The 19,395-nt window shown below is 41.0% G+C and overlaps 2 protein-coding genes across 2 annotated transcripts in view; one reads left to right on the top strand and one right to left on the bottom strand.

Annotated features, from left to right (window-relative positions):
* The first annotated feature begins 1,102 nt into the window (after nucleotides 1-1,102).
* Nucleotides 1,103-17,951, top strand: LOC116505480 (mucin-6-like). The gene is made up of 4 exons (XM_032212725.1): nucleotides 1,103-1,801; nucleotides 2,474-2,619; nucleotides 13,760-13,862; nucleotides 15,330-17,951. Exons 1-4 carry the CDS (start codon nucleotides 1,206-1,208, stop codon nucleotides 15,514-15,516), a joined length of 1,032 nt encoding a protein of 343 aa, XP_032068616.1. The 5' UTR covers nucleotides 1,103-1,205; the 3' UTR covers nucleotides 15,517-17,951.
* Nucleotides 17,440-19,395, bottom strand: part of AP2A2 (adaptor related protein complex 2 subunit alpha 2) — a 60,574-nt gene continuing 58,618 nt past the window's right edge. The window contains exon 22 of the mRNA XM_032221544.1: nucleotides 17,440-19,046. Coding sequence (XP_032077435.1) covers nucleotides 18,969-19,046 — 78 coding nt within the window. The 3' untranslated portion in view covers nucleotides 17,440-18,968. The remainder of the gene's footprint in view (nucleotides 19,047-19,395) is intronic.

Here is a 19,395-nt window from a genome sequence, read left to right as displayed (position 1 = left end):
GATATAATTGTTCACAAAGCAATGATACACCCACATTCCTGGGTTGGTCAGCTACTTCTTAGTAACCTTCTCTTCATAGTGCACTTTCCAGACATTAAATATCACTCACCTTCCCACTTTTACCCACTCATCCATCCCTCCATCCCTCATTCACTCAATCCTTCCTTCCTTCCTCCCTCCCTCCCTCCCTTCTTTCAACAGTGTCACTAGAAAACATATGGACAAGTATTCACACCCCCAATGTAGGTAAAACCTGTGATACTAAGCCCAGGCAAACATCTTTAGGGGTATCCTTATGACTACAGATTCCAATCCCACAATGCACTGCTACTACCTCTATTTCCTCTCTCTTGCAGCTTCAACACATGAAATGTCAACAAGCCATAGGACCCCAACATTTTCATCCATCTCGCCCTCTTCTACTTTGAGGACCATGGAATCAACTCAGACTGCAACCACTCCAATGCCAAAAACCACAACAGAAACCTCTCCTGTTACTCCACCCACCTCAAGCTCCACAAAACCAACACCAAGTAGTACACCCATCTCGACAACCATATCCTCCACGAGCCCGATCACACTGACCACCTCTACGACCCGCACATCTCTCCCACCCACTTCCAAAGTTATTTCAACAATAATTCCCATTTCCCCCAGTAGCCACGTCATCCCGCCTACAACTATCACTCCCACCACCTCAATGCCCAGCAGCCCTACTGGGTCCACCCAACCTACAAGCACCCGAACCACTAGTATGCAGCCTCCCACAACCTCAATGGCGACAGCAATAAAGAGTACCAGTGGTAAGTTGAAATGTTTGGTTTGGCAACTCTGTCAACTCTACTGCTCTGATGTGGCCCTTCGGACCTCACAAATGCTCTGCCTCCAGCCTCTCTTTTGAGGCACGATATAATTGTTCACAGAGCAATGATACACCCACATTCCTGGGTTGGTCAGCTACTTCTTAGTAACCTTCTCTTCATAGTGCACTTTCCAGACATTAAATATCACTCACCTTCCCACTTTTACCCACTCATCCATCCCTCCATCCCTCATTCACTCAATCCTTCCTTCCTTCCTTCCTCCCTCCCTCCCTCCCTTCTTTCAACAGTGTCACTAGAAAACATATGGACAAGTATTCACACCCCCAATGTAGGTAAAACCTGTGATACTAAGCCCAGGCAAACATCTTTAGGGGTATCCTTATGACTACAGATTCCAATCCCACAATGCACTGCTACTACCTCTATTTCCTCTCTCTTGCAGCTTCAACACATGAAATGTCAACAAGCCATAGGACCCCAACATTTTCATCCATCTCGCCCTCTTCTACTTTGAGGACCACGGAATCAACTCAGACTGCAACCACTCCAATGCCAAAAACCACAACAGAAACCTCTCCTGTTACTCCACCCACCTCAAGCTCCACAAAACCAACACCAAGTAGTACACCCATCTCGACAACCATATCCTCCACGAGCCCGATCACACTGACCTCCTCTACGACCCGCACATCTCTCCCACCCACTTCCAAAGTTATTTCAACAATAATTCCCATTTCCCCCAGTAGCCACGCCATCCCGCCTACAACTATCACTCCCACCACCTCAATGCCCAGCAGCCCTACTGGGTCCACCCAACCTACAAGCACCCGAACCACTAGTATGCAGCCTCCCACAACCTCAATGGCGACAGCAATAAAGAGTACCAGTGGTAAGTTGAAATGTTTGGTTTGGCAACTCTGTCAACTCTACTGCTCTGATGTGGCCCTTCGGACCTCACAAATGCTCTGCCTCCAGCCTCTCTTTTGAGGCACGATATAATTGTTCACAGAGCAATGATACACCCACATTCCTGGGTTGGTCAGCTACTTCTTAGTAACCTTCTCTTCATAGTGCACTTTCCAGACATTAAATATCACTCACCTTCCCACTTTTACCCACTCATCCATCCCTCCATCCCTCATTCACTCAATCCTTCCTTCCTCCCTCCCTCCCTCCCTCCCTTCTTTCAACAGTGTCACTAGAAAACATATGGACAAGTATTCACACCCCCAATGTAGGTAAAACCTGTGATACTAAGCCCAGGCAAACATCTTTAGGGGTATCCTTATGACTACAGATTCCAATCCCACAATGCACTGCTACTACCTCTATTTCCTCTCTCTTGCAGCTTCAACACATGAAATGTCAACAAGCCATAGGACCCCAACATTTTCATCCATCTCGCCCTCTTCTACTTTGAGGACCACGGAATCAACTCAGACTGCAACCACTCCAATGCCAAAAACCACAACAGAAACCTCTCCTGTTACTCCACCCACCTCAAGCTCCACAAAACCAACACCAAGTAGTACACCCATCTCGACAACCATATCCTCCACGAGCCCGATCACACTGACCACCTCTACGACCCGCACATCTCTCCCACCCACTTCCAAAGTTATTTCAACAATAATTCCCATTTCCCCCAGTAGCCACGTCATCCCGCCTACAACTATCACTCCCACCACCTCAATGCCCAGCAGCCCTACTGGGTCCACCCAACCTACAAGCACCCGAACCACTAGTATGCAGCCTCCCACAACCTCAATGGCGACAGCAATAAAGAGTACCAGTGGTAAGTTGAAATGTTTGGTTTGGCAACTCTGTCAACTCTACTGCTCTGATGTGGCCCTTCGGACCTCACAAATGCTCTGCCTCCAGCCTCTCTTTTGAGGCACGATATAATTGTTCACAGAGCAATGATACACCCACATTCCTGGGTTGGTCAGCTACTTCTTAGTAACCTTCTCTTCATAGTGCACTTTCCAGACATTAAATATCACTCACCTTCCCACTTTTACCCACTCATCCATCCCTCCATCCCTCATTCACTCAATCCTTCCTTCCTTCCTTCCTCCCTCCCTCCCTCCCTTCTTTCAACAGTGTCACTAGAAAACATATGGACAAGTATTCACACCCCCAATGTAGGTAAAACCTGTGATACTAAGCCCAGGCAAACATCTTTAGGGGTATCCTTATGACTACAGATTCCAATCCCACAATGCACTGCTACTACCTCTATTTCCTCTCTCTTGCAGCTTCAACACATGAAATGTCAACAAGCCATAGGACCCCAACATTTTCATCCATCTCGCCCTCTTCTACTTTGAGGACCACGGAATCAACTCAGACTGCAACCACTCCAATGCCAAAAACCACAACAGAAACCTCTCCTGTTACTCCACCCACCTCAAGCTCCACAAAACCAACACCAAGTAGTACACCCATCTCGACAACCATATCCTCCACGAGCCCGATCACACTGACCTCCTCTACGACCCGCACATCTCTCCCACCCACTTCCAAAGTTATTTCAACAATAATTCCCATTTCCCCCAGTAGCCACGCCATCCCGCCTACAACTATCACTCCCACCACCTCAATGCCCAGCAGCCCTACTGGGTCCACCCAACCTACAAGCACCCGAACCACTAGTATGCAGCCTCCCACAACCTCAATGGCGACAGCAATAAAGAGTACCAGTGGTAAGTTGAAATGTTTGGTTTGGCAACTCTGTCAACTCTACTGCTCTGATGTGGCCCTTCGGACCTCACAAATGCTCTGCCTCCAGCCTCTCTTTTGAGGCACGATATAATTGTTCACAGAGCAATGATACACCCACATTCCTGGGTTGGTCAGCTACTTCTTAGTAACCTTCTCTTCATAGTGCACTTTCCAGACATTAAATATCACTCAGCTTCCCACTTTTACCCACTCATCCATCCCTCCATCCCTCATTCACTCAATCCTTCCTTCCTCCCTCCCTCCCTCCCTCCCTTCTTTCAACAGTGTCACTAGAAAACATATGGACAAGTATTCACACCCCCAATGTAGGTAAAACCTGTGATACTAAGCCCAGGCAAACATCTTTAGGGGTATCCTTATGACTACAGATTCCAATCCCACAATGCACTGCTACTACCTCTATTTCCTCTCTCTTGCAGCTTCAACACATGAAATGTCAACAAGCCATAGGACCCCAACATTTTCATCCATCTCGCCCTCTTCTACTTTGAGGACCACGGAATCAACTCAGACTGCAACCACTCCAATGCCAAAAACCACAACAGAAACCTCTCCTGTTACTCCACCCACCTCAAGCTCCACAAAACCAACACCAAGTAGTACACCCATCTCGACAACCATATCCTCCACGAGCCCGATCACACTGACCACCTCTACGACCCGCACATCTCTCCCACCCACTTCCAAAGTTATTTCAACAATAATTCCCATTTCCCCCAGTAGCCACGTCATCCCGCCTACAACTATCACTCCCACCACCTCAATGCCCAGCAGCCCTACTGGGTCCACCCAACCTACAAGCACCCGAACCACTAGTATGCAGCCTCCCACAACCTCAATGGCGACAGCAATAAAGAGTACCAGTGGTAAGTTGAAATGTTTGGTTTGGCAACTCTGTCAACTCTACTGCTCTGATGTGGCCCTTCGGACCTCACAAATGCTCTGCCTCCAGCCTCTCTTTTGAGGCACGATATAATTGTTCACAGAGCAATGATACACCCACATTCCTGGGTTGGTCAGCTACTTCTTAGTAACCTTCTCTTCATAGTGCACTTTCCAGACATTAAATATCACTCACCTTCCCACTTTTACCCACTCATCCATCCCTCCATCCCTCATTCACTCAATCCTTCCTTCCTTCCTTCCTCCCTCCCTCCCTCCCTTCTTTCAACAGTGTCACTAGAAAACATATGGACAAGTATTCACACCCCCAATGTAGGTAAAACCTGTGATACTAAGCCCAGGCAAACATCTTTAGGGGTATCCTTATGACTACAGATTCCAATCCCACAATGCACTGCTACTACCTCTATTTCCTCTCTCTTGCAGCTTCAACACATGAAATGTCAACAAGCCATAGGACCCCAACATTTTCATCCATCTCGCCCTCTTCTACTTTGAGGACCACGGAATCAACTCAGACTGCAACCACTCCAATGCCAAAAACCACAACAGAAACCTCTCCTGTTACTCCACCCACCTCAAGCTCCACAAAATCAACACCAAGTAGTACACCCATCTCGACAACCATATCCTCCACGAGCCCGATCACACTGACCACCTCTACGACCCGCACATCTCTCCCACCCACTTCCAAAGTTATTTCAACAATAATTCCCATTTCCCCCAGTAGCCACGCCATCCCGCCTACAACTATCACTCCCACCACCTCAATGCCCAGCAGCCCTACTGGGTCCACCCAACCTACAAGCACCCGAACCACTAGTATGCAGCCTCCCACAACCTCAATGGCGACAGCAATAAAGAGTACCAGTGGTAAGTTGAAATGTTTGGTTTGGCAACTGTCAACTCTACTGCTCTGATGTGGCCCTTCGGACCTCACAAATGCTCTGCCTCCAGCCTCTCTTTTGAGGCACGATATAATTGTTCACAGAGCAATGATACACCCACATTCCTGGGTTGGTCAGCTACTTCTTAGTAACCTTCTCTTCATAGTGCACTTTCCAGACATACCTTCCCACTTTTACCCACTCATCCATCCCTCCATCCCTCATTCACTCAATCCTTCCTTCCTTCCTCCCTCCCTCCCTCCCTTCTTTCAACAGTGTCACTAGAAAACATATGGACAAGTATTCACACCCCCAATGTAGGTAAAACCTGTGATACTAAGCCCAGGCAAACATCTTTAGGGGTATCCTTATGACTACAGATTCCAATCCCACAATGCACTGCTACTACCTCCATTTACTCTCTCTTGCAGCTTCAACACATGAAATGTCAACAAGCCATAGGACCCCAACATTTTCATCCATCTCGCCCTCTTCTACTTTGAGGACCACGGAATCAACTCAGACTGCAACCACTCCAATGCCAAAAACCACAACAGAAACCTCTCCTGTTACTCCACCCACCTCAAGCTCCACAAAACCAACACCAAGTAGTACACCCATCTCGACAACCATATCCTCCACGAGCCCGATCACACTGACCACCTCTACGACCCGCACATCTCTCCCACCCACTTCCAAAGTTATTTCAACAATAATTCCCATTTCCCCCAGTAGCCACGCCATCCCGCCTACAACTATCACTCCCACCACCTCAATGCCCAGCAGCCCTACTGGGTCCACCCAACCTACAAGCACCCGAACCACTAGTATGCAGCCTCCCACAACCTCAATGGCGACAGCAATAAAGAGTACCAGTGGTAAGTTGAAATGTTTGGTTTGGCAACTCTGTCAACTCTACTGCTCTGATGTGGCCCTTCGGACCTCACAAATGCTCTGCCTCCAGCCTCTCTTTTGAGGCACGATATAATTGTTCACAGAGCAATGATACACCCACATTCCTGGGTTGGTCAGCTACTTCTTAGTAACCTTCTCTTCATAGTGCACTTTCCAGACATACCTTCCCACTTTTACCCACTCATCCATCCCTCCATCCCTCATTCACTCAATCCTTCCTTCCTTCCTCCCTCCCTCCCTCCCTTCTTTCAACAGTGTCACTAGAAAACATATGGACAAGTATTCACACCCCCAATGTAGGTAAAACCTGTGATACTAAGCCCAGGCAAACATCTTTAGGGGTATCCTTATGACTACAGATTCCAATCCCACAATGCACTGCTACTACCTCCATTTCCTCTCTCTTGCAGCTTCAACACATGAAATGTCAACAAGCCATAGGACCCCAACATTTTCATCCATCTCGCCCTCTTCTACTTTGAGGACCACGGAATCAACTCAGACTGCAACCACTCCAATGCCAAAAACCACAACAGAAACCTCTCCTGTTACTCCACCCACCTCAAGCTCCACAAAACCAACACCAAGTAGTACACCCATCTCGACAACCATATCCTCCACGAGCCCGATCACACTGACCACCTCTACGACCCGCACATCTCTCCCACCCACTTCCAAAGTTATTTCAACAATAATTCCCATTTCCCCCAGTAGCCACGCCATCCCGCCTACAACTATCACTCCCACCACCTCAATGCCCAGCAGCCCTACTGGGTCCACCCAACCTACAAGCACCCGAACCACTAGTATGCAGCCTCCCACAACCTCAATGGCGACAGCAATAAAGAGTACCAGTGGTAAGTTGAAATGTTTGGTTTGGCAACTCTGTCAACTCTACTGCTCTGATGTGGCCCTTCGGACCTCACAAATGCTCTGCCTCCAGCCTCTCTTTTGAGGCACAATATAATTGTTCACAGAGCAATGATACACCCACATTCCTGGGTTGGTCAGCTACTTCTTAGTAACCTTCTCTTCATAGTGCACTTTCCAGACATTAAATATCACTCACCTTCCCACTTTTACCCACTCATCCATCCCTCCATCCCTCATTCACTCAATCCTTCCTTCCTTCCTTCCTCCCTCCCTCCCTTCTTTCAACAGTGTCACTAGAAAACATATGGACAAGTATTCACACCCCCAATGTAGGTAAAACCTGTGATACTAAGCCCAGGCAAACATCTTTAGGGGTATCCTTATGACTACAGATTCCAATCCCACAATGCACTGCTACTACCTCTATTTCCTCTCTCTTGCAGCTTCAACACATGAAATGTCATCAAGCCATAGGACCCCAACATTTTCATCCATCTCGCCCTCTTCTACTTTGAGGACCACGGAATCAACTCAGACTGCAACCACTCCAATGCCAAAAACCACAACAGAAACCTCTCCTGTAGTAACAGTGGTAGTCACTCCCACCACCTCAATGCCCAGCAGCCCTACTGGGTCCACCCAACCTACAAGCACCCGAACCACTAGTATGCAGCCTCCCACAACCTCAATGGCGACAGCAATAAAGAGTACCAGTGGTAAGTTGAAATGTTTGGTTTGGCAACTCTGTCAACTCTACTGCTCTGATGTGGCCCTTCGGACCACACAAATGCTCTGCCTCCAGCCTCTCTTTTGAGGCACGATATAATTGTTCACAAAGCAATGATACATCCACATTCCTGGGTTGGTCAGCTACCTCTTAATCACCTTCCCTTCATAGTGCAGTTGCCAGACATTAAATATCACTCACATTTCCACTTTTACCCTCTCATCCATCCTTCCATCCCTCCTTTCTTCCTTCTTTTGATAGTGACACTAGAAACCATGTGGACAACTTTTCCCAACACCAACTTATGTAAAACCATAATGTGAAACCATAATGTGTCAGAAACATTATTCTTCAGAAATTTCATATTTTTCAAGATTCCCACATTATAAAGTTGTTCTGAATTTATATTTCAGTTTGAAGAAGCCTATCATAATCACCAAAAGTTTTTCAGGAAGCAAACAATTAAAAAAAAAATATTGTCCAGGGTAATTTGCCATTTTTTTTTCTTTCCACACGTTTTCTTTTTCAATGTGAGTGACACAACAATTCTGAATTCCCACCTTTACTAATAAGGCTAGAAAGGAAATATGATTCTCTGTTACTATTTTGCAGTATTTCGGATTCAAAAGGAAATAGTTTTTGTAGGATTTGTTGTTTAAATTTAGATTCTATTTGTTTTCAATGGAATAAGCTACTTTCCCCTTCTTTATTTCATTGTCCTCTGCATATTTTCTTCTGGTTTCCTACTTGATAATGTGTTGCAAATCCCAGAATGCTTTAATGCAAATTTTTGTCAGCTGTATTTTTTAAATGTTTTGCATGCTTTGCAATGCCTCATTTTTCCTTCCTGGAGTCTTGTTTTATTGGTACTATATTTGCAATAGTTCATTCTCCCATTCTGACAAGTATCTGTAACTTCAATATTTCCTGTCCACAGGATGGAAGACAGCTCTCTCAACACCACTGAGGACAACTTTCTCAACTTCTCATCTCTCAAGTTGTCTTTTCAATCTCTTTTTCTACAGAATCAACTTCAATTGTTGTGTCCTCTCTTACCACTACAAGATCACATAATATCTCCAGTTCGTCTTCTCCTAGCACTACTTGGAAAACAAGTCTAAGCACATCTTTGGTTCCCAGTGTGCCAACAAGTGCAACCTCTACTTTCTCCAGCATTCCAGTAACCACACCCACCAGGACCACTTGGACTACTGAGCCACCTACTGTCACTCTTACTTCTACTACTTTTTCTTCCACAAGTACTCCTTATACTAGCGGTAAGTATTTCATGGCTGATGGGAAAGTTGAAGGAACTATTGATTTTGCACATTACAACAATTATTTTGTAATGTGCAAAATCATATGCAAAATAATGTGCAGAATTTTGTGTTGACACTTAAGGAATCAAATTTTATAATTTTCATAAAACAAACCTGACTTATTTTGTATTAGAAAAGTTTTTAATTTGCACGTTACAAAATATTGTTTTAAATGTAGAATAGTTTAATAGACAAATCATTAGGGTAATAACAACTTGACACTTTACACCACAGTCAACGCTTCAATTGTCAGCAGCTGTTGAGAGACATTAACTAAGCATTTAAATATAGAAATGAATTTATTTCCCATTGTAGCCCAGATGACTGTCATGTAATTCAGCTGACTCTGCATTAATAAGCTACATGCTCAATCACCTTTTTTACTATCCAAGAAAGCAGAGGACAACACAAGCAGCTTGTCTTCTGTACCTTCTGTGTAAAGTCTTCTTTCTCTTTTATTGGAAATTGTGAGTTTACAAATGTCTCTTGGGCTTGAGTCTCCTCTTTTCTCCTTCAGACATGGAACACTTGAGAATCAAATGGACAATTTCTGATCTTAGGAATGCTTCTTCATTTTTATCTTTAAACCCCCTCAAAATATACTAATAAAAATTATGTGCCAGTATATATTAATGATAGGAAAGAATCATTAGATAAGAATAGAATAAGAATTAAAGGAATAATGTGTACATTTTCATGACTCACATTGATCGTAATTTGGAAAGCATCTCCAGTGCTATTTGTTCTTCTTTTTTATCAAGAGATTCAGGCATACAGAAGCAAATGCAGTTTTACAACTTTTTCATAATTCATTTTCTTAATCAAAAGCTTCACTAATTTACATGTCACAAGTGCTTTCCCATCTCAAAAACTATTTGTCCAGATCAGATTTGAGTTCCAGAAGAATGTGGGTGGGTTGCTTTCATAAAACAGCCTCTGTGATGCAGTGGTGGGTTCTGGATCCTGTTGCAACTGGTATGCTGCAATGGGGCCTGGCTTCTACCACGTGAACGCGCACAGCACACATATGCGTACTTACCGCCTGTGATACTCCAGCTGCTTGGCGGAGCATCACGCAGGGGCCGTACGCTCCGTGTGCATGCGTGAAAGCCCTGATCGGCTCAAATAGCGGTAAGGAGAGTGGGCAAGCAGGCAGGTCCTCCGGAACACCATACAGAATGGTACCTGGTGCTCCCAGCAGGCACCGGTACGCCCATACTGGGGCGTATCGGTGTATTCCACCACTGCTGTGATGGCTCCAAAAGGTTACCATTACCATACAGTTTGTTTGTTTGTATATTGAATTTATTTGCTAACCATCTCATAGTGAACAACTTTGGGCTTTTATACCATCCAAAGTTTTATAACGTCCAAAGAGCTTTTATTATTATTTTTTTAAAAATACAAATAATACAAACATAGTAAATACAAAAAAAGAGAAAAGGAAAAAAGAAACAAATATTATAGTGCACCCACACCTCTCGGAGACCTTTTTTTTATCCCTATATTTCTTCATCTATAACAACTAAAAGATATACAATATACGTCCAAAGAGATTTGAACTATCAAATAACTCCTTCCCTTTTGGAGGTGCAGAGTGGCAGGGAGGCAGCCTTGAGGCAAATATTCAGAAAATATTTGATAAACAAAGATGACAGAAACATTCCTTAAATCCTGGGGAGGGGGAATTAAAATATACTCCCTGACTTCCTGAAGAAGGGTGGAAAGAGAAGCATCAACAGATTTGCAAGATTCTGTTACATGTGGCAGTCAATCTCAGAGTGCTGGTTTTCCTGTGGAGACAGTTTTCTGTTTGTCTTGAAGGACCAACCAGACATGTTAGGACCTGGCTATTTAAAGAAGGCTTGGGAGTCTCAATTTCCCCTCCACCCTCAAACTATTGAATTTTTTAACCATGTTTTGTTGACTGTATTTTATTCTCTGGTCTTATACAGGTAAATATATTGATTATGATATAAGGTATTGCATTGTTTTAGGTTATCTTTTTATCCCAACTTATGAAGAGGGGTATCCATTGAGTTTTGATTCTGATTGGAGCAACCTATAAATCCTGCAAATGTAATTAATAAATAACTTATATGTGAGTGAGTGAGTGCAGATTTCCCCCTTTTGATATATTTTATAGCAAATATTGCAATTTCATTCATGGTGTCTTTTTTTTAACAATTAAGTCATCTGAATTGCAAAGGCATGGATTTGTGATACCTTAACATAAGAAAGTGCTAAACAAAAAATATTAATGCATTAAACAAATAATCACTTTATAAAACTGCATCCAATTGCATCCATCCCTACATATGTGTAGTCCTCACTTAATGACTTGGTGCCCATGACTGTTCAAAGTTATGACAGACTCCACCAAAGTTACAGTACTTACTACCTGATTCTGGAATTCTGATGACTGCGCACATCCCTGGGGTCACATGAACACTTTATTTATTTATTTTATTGTCAACATGTACAAGGTAATAGATATTAGTATAAATGTGGACATTTTCACATGAGATTGGTACAAATAGATGGATATAAAGAAGTATAACATGCCCATGAACACATAAAATGAGTACATATCAATGGGGACAGTAGGACAGGGATGGTAAGCATGTTGATGCGCTTATGCACACCCCGCTAGGGACTTCGTAGGAAACTTGTGAGGTCCACAGTGGAAAGTTTAAAGTTAAAGATAGGGGGGTTTGATGAACTAACAACAGAATCAGGTAGAGTGTTCCAGGCATTGACCACTCCATTGCTGAAGTTATATTTTCTGCAATCGAGTTTGGAACAGTTTACTTTGAATTTGTATCTATTGTTTGCCCATGTATTACTGCGGTGGAAGCTGAAGTAGTCATTTACAGGTAGGACATTATCACAGATAATATTGTGTACTATGCTAAGGTCAGAACATAGGCTTTGGATGTTTGGCAACCAGCTCCCTTTATAGTCAGTTGCAGTGTCCCACAGTCACATTTTATAACTTTTTTGCCAGTTGTTTTCAGCAGGTTTCTGGCAACAAATACCCATAGAAATACATGGATTTGCCTACATATTGCAGAGTTCATTTAATCATTGCAAAAAAATAAATAAATCATAAAATCAGATCCAGTCAAATGAGTGTCTCAACTTATGACTATAATGATTTACAACAGAAATTCTGAGCTCCATTACTGCTGTCAGTCAAAGACTTCTTGTAGAATTGACACCACCCATCGGTACATCCTTCCACCTTAATTTGTACTAGTGGCTGCTGGGTATCTTTCCAAACCAATGGAAACTACAATGTAGACTACAATGGGAATGGGTGGGTACATGGGGGAAGGAATATATCCAATGTATAAGTCAAGAACTCTTTACATTATATAATTTGAAGACATTTCATACAGAATGATAATCTTCCATGAAATGGAGCCAGCATTAAATTGTGGGCCATTAAATAAATCGATACTCCAAAGCAAGTTCTTTCTCTCAAAAAAATAATGTGTTCAGCAGAACCAGCCTTTTGAAAAAACTGAGTTGATGGATGATGTGAGTTCGATGATGAGTTTGTCTAAAGATTTGTGATGTTTGGTGACTCTGGGTGCAATTTTAAATCTTGGATTTTTTTTCTTTTTCAGTTACTGTTCCTAATATTACAACCAGTGCTCCAGTCCCAACAAGCCCAGGTTGGTTGAACTCAAGTGAATGTCTGGGTTTAAATGATTATTCTCTGAGGCTTCAGTCAACTACATACTTTACTTTAGTCTGCTGAAATAGTGCTTGCAAGGAAAATACAGTAAACATAGGCCTACGTACTCAATTTTCAACTCAAAACTTTTTAAATACTTCAACTTATTGAACAAGATGTAGAGTGGAACTTTTTCATACTATTTTATAATTCTTAGAATGACTAATTTATATGAATTTATATGAATCTGAGATACATTACTGCCCTATAAAATAATATGGGAGTGCCGTGATCTAGTGGCTAAAAGTTGGGCTTGTCAATTGGAAGGTTGGAAGTTCAAGACTGAAACATTGTGTGATAGGGTGAGTTTCTGTTCCTGCCCCAGATCCTGCCCACTTAGAAGTTCAAAAGAATGCAAATGCAAATAGATAAATAGGGACCACTTCAGTAGAAAGGTAACAGCCTTTCATGTGACCACAGAAGCGTTTTTGGACAATGCTGGTGCCCTTGGCTAAGAAACAGAGATTAGCACTGCCTCCTAGAGTCAAACATGACTGGCTCGTCAGGGGAACTTTTACCTTTATCTAAAATAATATAGTTTTGCAAAAAAAGCTATCACTCATATTTTATGACCAATGCTCAGAAGCAAAATAATTGTTTTTCACTATTGTGTGAAATGTGTGATCTTTAGCAATAAGGACTGCATTTATTAATATATTGTTTAAATCAAAAACTAATGGTTGTAAAATCTAGCGTTCTGTGTTGCATTGTGTATTAGCGCTCTGTGGCAATAGCTCTTTGTAGTAAGAATACATATAAGCCTAAATCTTCATTAATGCCAAAAGGAGTCACTTACATTAATTGCTGTTTTTAATGTTTTACAGGCATATGTAGTACTATTGAATATGAAGAACAAGTGTTTTATAAGGGTTGTGTTTCAAATGTTACTTTAACCCGCTGTGAAGGCGCGTGTCCATCATCAACAAGGTAAATAAGATAATATTACATATTTTCCAGCAACCGAAAGGCCTACTACTTGATTAGAAGTCATATTAATAAAATACTTCAATTTATTTGTCCCACTATAGCTTATATGTCGGTGGCAGATTATTTTTGCTCATCTTTAATGTAAGATCAATACAAGAAAAACTCTAATCCCTATCTATAATTTGACCGTACCTTTCCCAAAGTTCCTGTTGTTTAATAGTTTTGTATACATCTAATCCCCACTTAACAACAGTAATCTTGACTGGAATTTCCATTGCTAAGCAAGGCTGTGGAAAAGCATGACATTGTGAGATCACACTGCTTAGTGATGAGAGTTCTGGCATTTCGGGTGGCCATCCATACATGAATCACACAATGTTGTTAAGTGCAAGGTCACAGGATCACCATTTGTAGCCACCTGCTCACTGACTTTGCTTGTTGGAAGCCATCAGTGAAGGTTGCAAATGGTGATCACATCACTGCAAGACACTGCAATGGCATAACTGCAAGCCAAGTGTTATCTCCTGGATCATGATTACACTCTTAAGTAGAAGAACTAGTCCTTTGGGAGAAGGGCGGCATATAAATCCAATAAACAAACAAACAAACAAACATAAACACTACTCATTGATTGCATCATAAGTCCAGTCACTGAATGACTGTTTATTAAATGGGGATCACCTATAGGGCAACGGTCCCCAACCTTTGCAGCTTAGTGGCCCAACTGGGAGGGGGAGGGAAACTGGGTGGCATGAGTGGCGGGTCAGTGTGCCTGCACTTGCGCATGCAGCTCAACTTGCAGAACCCACTCATACAGCCCAGTTCCAAGTAGACCATGGGCTGGTAGTGGACCTTGGCCCAGGGGTTGGGGACCCCTGGTATAGCATAATTTGGTATAGTATTGTTTAGCTACATTTAAAAAGTTGACTGGATCACTGAAAGGAAATAGTATGAATGTAGTGTAAGCATGTGTGATATTCCACGTAGTACTCAGAAAAATGTAAAAGTATGTTTCCCTTTCATAACAATTGATTAAAACTTTTAGAAGCATTTTTAGACATTTTTCAAAGGGCTACTATCTCTCACATAGGAACACACACACACACACACACCATATTTTACATAAAAATATGGAGATAATTCTCACTGACATGATGTATTTCCTAAGTTTAGGATATCTTTATGTACAGAAAGTGGCACAATATATCAAACTATTTGCCTGTTGAGCTACTTGGAGCTGTGATGGAGCAGTAGTTAGAATGCAGTGTTGCAGGCTTGCAGTTTGCAGTGTTCTGTAAACTACTGAGAGAGGGCTGTAAAGCACTATGAACAATATATGTTCATAGCAATTAGTCAATAGTATTAGTGTTAATTAGTAACCATTTCTTAAATTTACAATACTCAAGGAAACAATTTCTGTATTTTTAAACTAACTTGGTAAACACATGCATACCTCATCAATAAGAGTTTTCTTATTCACAGGCAGAAGAATGCAAGGATAGAAAAACTATGCAAGTGTTGCACGCCAACAACTTCCTACAAGAAGGAAATAGAGATGCCATGCCCCAATCCAGATAACCCGAATGAACCACTTTCTATATATATCCTTATATTTGGTGAATGTGTATGCAATGTAGAGGAATGTGTGCACTAGCCAAATTCACTAGAAGCAATATTTAAAATAAACCATCAGTTGCTATTTACATTGTACCTAAAGTCTCAAGTTGAGTCCCTTTGTTTACATTAATTTGTCCAAACACTGAAAAGGCAGCTACTCTTTTAAGAGCAGGGCTGATAACAAATTATGTTAATTTACTCCTTATTTGGGAGATAGGAAAATGAAATGAATTTTTGCCTTATTTATAAGGCTTTCATCAAATTAATGTCTACCTGTGTAGAATAATTGACTGTTTTAATAAAGATATTAGCTGGTTTTTTAGTTCCAATGGTGAATAACTAAAAGATATTATACCTTCCTAATCCTATAATCTAATGGAAAATTCATTCTTCAAATGCCCATTTTTGTGTTGTCAAAATGGAACCTTTCGTGATGCAGAGCATCATATCGACAGAGAAGACTTACAGAAGTAATTGAACCTTTGTAATTGAAGAAACACCTTCCTTCTCTTCTTTCAAGGTTAATCAAGATCTGTATTATGTTATATCAAGATAATTTGTAAAATAAAAAAAAATGCATCTTTGCCACTGGATGAGGCTGGAATTAATGACAGGTAAAAGCAGAGAATAAAGACAGCGTATTTTTCTTACTTCTCCCTACCTGGTAAGCTACCGAAGAGGGCCATTTGGGTAGATTAAATATATGGTAAAACTTGAGATAGAAATTTTGGTCTGTATTCCTCTAAAACACGGGATCAAACTCACCACATCGCTTGACATTTCGTGATGTTTTTCCCATTTGTGGAGCATGACGCATCCAGGCTGCAGACCGCCAGTTTGACACCCTTGCTCTAAAAAATGAATTCCAAGTCAGGATCAATTTCCAAGAAGAATTAACAGGTAGTCCTTAGTTAGCAATCATTTGCAATTAAGACAGTGATGAAAGCAAAGATAGTATCAATTGTAATAGCAACTTGAGTGCAATCCCAAAATGTCTCAAGAAGCACCATTGGCATTGAAAAAATCACCATCAGTCAATTGCAAAAGGCAGCTTTACTTACAACAGTTTACATCTTGCGATGATACTTTTAACACCATCAAATACCACCTGCGTTTGCCAAATTCTTGGGAAGGACTCAATAGTTAGATAAAAATGTCAAATCCAGTCTAAACATCTGTGTGATCAATCATAACAATAATGATATACACCACACTGATCTATTACAACATCCTAAGTTCTTGGGGAAAACTCAGTGGCTATAAAGACCAACTCCAGCTAAACAACAGGCAGCTGTGATTTCGCAGTGGTGTGAAGAGAGATTTCTTTAAAAAAAATAGACACATTGAAAGTTCTTAAAACTGAGAATGAGGAAACATAATTTTAGTCTTCTAGCCATTTATTTTTTTTCTGCTAAAGGTAACATGATTAGAGTTACGTATTTTCAGATTCATACACTTATAATGAAAGTTGACCATATAAGCTGGAAATTCACTTTTCATATACTGAAATGGTTATACATAGATACCGGAGTGTAGACCTAAGTTTACAGCATTTCATCTTCCAGTTGAGGAATCTTTCACAAGTCAATAACAAATACTGCACTTGGATTACTAATACTGTTTTAGCCACAAAAAGTATTATTTCTGGTTGATAAAGAGGATATATAACTTTGGTAATCAAGTAACTTATCCCAATAGAGAAATTGTATATACCTGTACTTCAATTCTCTGTTCCCCATTAGGGAAACAAAAACCACATGAATAGCTGATTTGGAATTTTCATCTTTTTATGGATAAATCACATTTGCTCACAACTGCACAGGGAAGACCACCAGTGCTTTGCATGGTATTATTAAATAAATGCAATCACAGTGCCTTCAAAACTGCCCTTTTAAAAGTTAAATGGCAGATCTTCTCAATATGTTATATGACAAGCTTCTAATTATCCCTTGTTTTAATGGCTTCCAGTTCCATGTGAAAAATGAGGACACATTAACCTGTTCATTGTGATCATTACTCTTTGAATTTCTCCAGTAAGAGAAGAATATTGGAAGTTATCCTAGTTTTATTACATAGTCAAATTAATGCCATTTCATTTATTAAAATGTGCTAATTCAGTGGAACCCAACCAATCTACCTTAAGAAGTTTGCAAAAAACTAGTAATTCAGTACTCAAATTAGAGGAATCTGGATAATAGTTTTGTCTGGTTTAGACATGCAATTTTATCTTTAAAAAAGAAGCTGATTAAACTCCCAAGGACATTTATTGCAATATAGATACCATTGCTTATTTTTTCTTGCTTTATTGAGTGACTGTGCATTTTAGAATCATTTCAGGGAAGTGTGATTGAAACTTATTTCTACTTGTTGAAAAGGATGCCAGGTTGAATTTCTATAATATATTACAAATGCATATCTCACGCAAAGTAGACCATATCATTGCTAGACTTTTTGAAAATAGTGCACCCAACTTTGTGATGTCAAAAAAGCAATTATCAGACCATTATACTTTCAAAAGCTAACAATTTACTTAGGATCTGAATATACTAGACCTCTGTATCTGTGTGACCCACCCATATGCTAACAAAAATATTACATCAAAATTGCCTATCAGTAATAACAGCCAGGGCTAGAGAATATAGAAACATAGATTCTCTGGGAAATTTTTAGTGTAACTTCATGTGATTTTTTTTAAAACTTTACAATCCAAGTGAACAATGGATTAACTAGAGTTCTCTAGAAATAGTGAATCTAATAATTCTGATTCTTTATTCCAGCGTTTGATGAGAATTTTACTCTTTGGTAATTCATCATTTTGAGGAAATGAAAGGGTGAATTAAAGCTGTTTAAAACAAATTGCTTGAGGTAGGGGGAAATAATATCCTAATGCCTCTGTGTACTGTACTCAAGGTCAATGCCCATAGCCTATTTTGAAAAAGCCAACACCTGTGAGATTCATTACAACATTTCCTGACTTCCCATCACATCACATGGATGCATTTTGGACATTCTCAAAAGTAGATCTGCCTAAGATTGACAAAGAGTACAGCAGCAAGATGGCTACTGCACAGTCTCATCAAACAGAACTTTACTGATTACTGCTGGGGTAATGCAGGGGTAGGAGAAGTGACCACGACGTTACTAGCAATTTACATTGGAATTTCCAGGGGGAAAATTCAAACACCTTTCATTTAGATCATTGTTGATCAAAGTAAGTCATCATAAAACCAACTCCTGACAAAATGCCTGAAATAGTTGAGGTGACAAACACAATGCCTCCTGGCCTCCTTGTGCCAGAAATATTTTTCACATTTAGGTAACTTTACATTACACACATCTTTTATTCACATAAGAGGGACAGGTCCTTTAAGGCAGGAATGTGAATGTGATGGCAGTTATTTATGCAGACACTGGTGCACAGGACATTCCTGGAGCAGGACAAGAAAAACAGGCAGAAATAAAGAATCAAAGCTGGTCTTGAGTTAAGATTCAGAACTGTTCTGACAACAATTCGCATAATCTTCGTGAGACTGTTTCTTTACTTGTTCGTAGTGTTAGTCGGTACATCTGAAAAAATAATGAAAAATAAGTTTTATGAAGAACGGCTTTACAATCGCCCAAATTCCTACCCTGCTTGTAAGTATTTTCTGTAACAATTTTAGATGTTTTAGAATCATAAGGTGGTTTGATGTTTTAAGTTTTTTTTTTTTTAAAGAATTGCAGTGGAGGCAAATCTAATCTGAACTTCTGAAGAACATTTTTAGCTTAGGGCAGGGGTTCCAAACTTTTTGCAAGGAGGGCCAGATTTGGTGAGGTGAAAATGTGTGGGGCCAACCATTTAGCCTGACATTCTTTGAACCATTAACATTAATGTGCGGTGAAGGAAAAAACGCCGGCTGGCGGGGATAAGTGACAA

Source organism: Thamnophis elegans, chromosome 1, assembly GCF_009769535.1.
Source record: "Thamnophis elegans isolate rThaEle1 chromosome 1, rThaEle1.pri, whole genome shotgun sequence".
NCBI classification, from domain to species: Eukaryota; Metazoa; Chordata; class Lepidosauria; order Squamata; family Colubridae; genus Thamnophis; species Thamnophis elegans.
The sequence above is the reverse complement of the archived record's forward strand: the minus strand, read 5'-3'. Positions and strand labels throughout refer to the sequence as shown.

Bases quoted from the DNA above. Each gene is read 5' to 3' on its own strand.
- LOC116505480 (XM_032212725.1), top strand. From the start codon at position 1,206: ATGACTACAGATTCCAATCCCACAATGCACTGCTACTACCTCTATTTC. The intron at 1,802-2,473 runs TCTCTTTTGAGG...CATTTCCCCCAG, and splicing joins CAAATGCTCTGCCTCCAGCC to TAGCCACGTCATCCCGCCTA. The intron at 13,863-15,329 runs GTAAATAAGATA...CATCAATAAGAG, and splicing joins GCGTGTCCATCATCAACAAG to TTTTCTTATTCACAGGCAGA.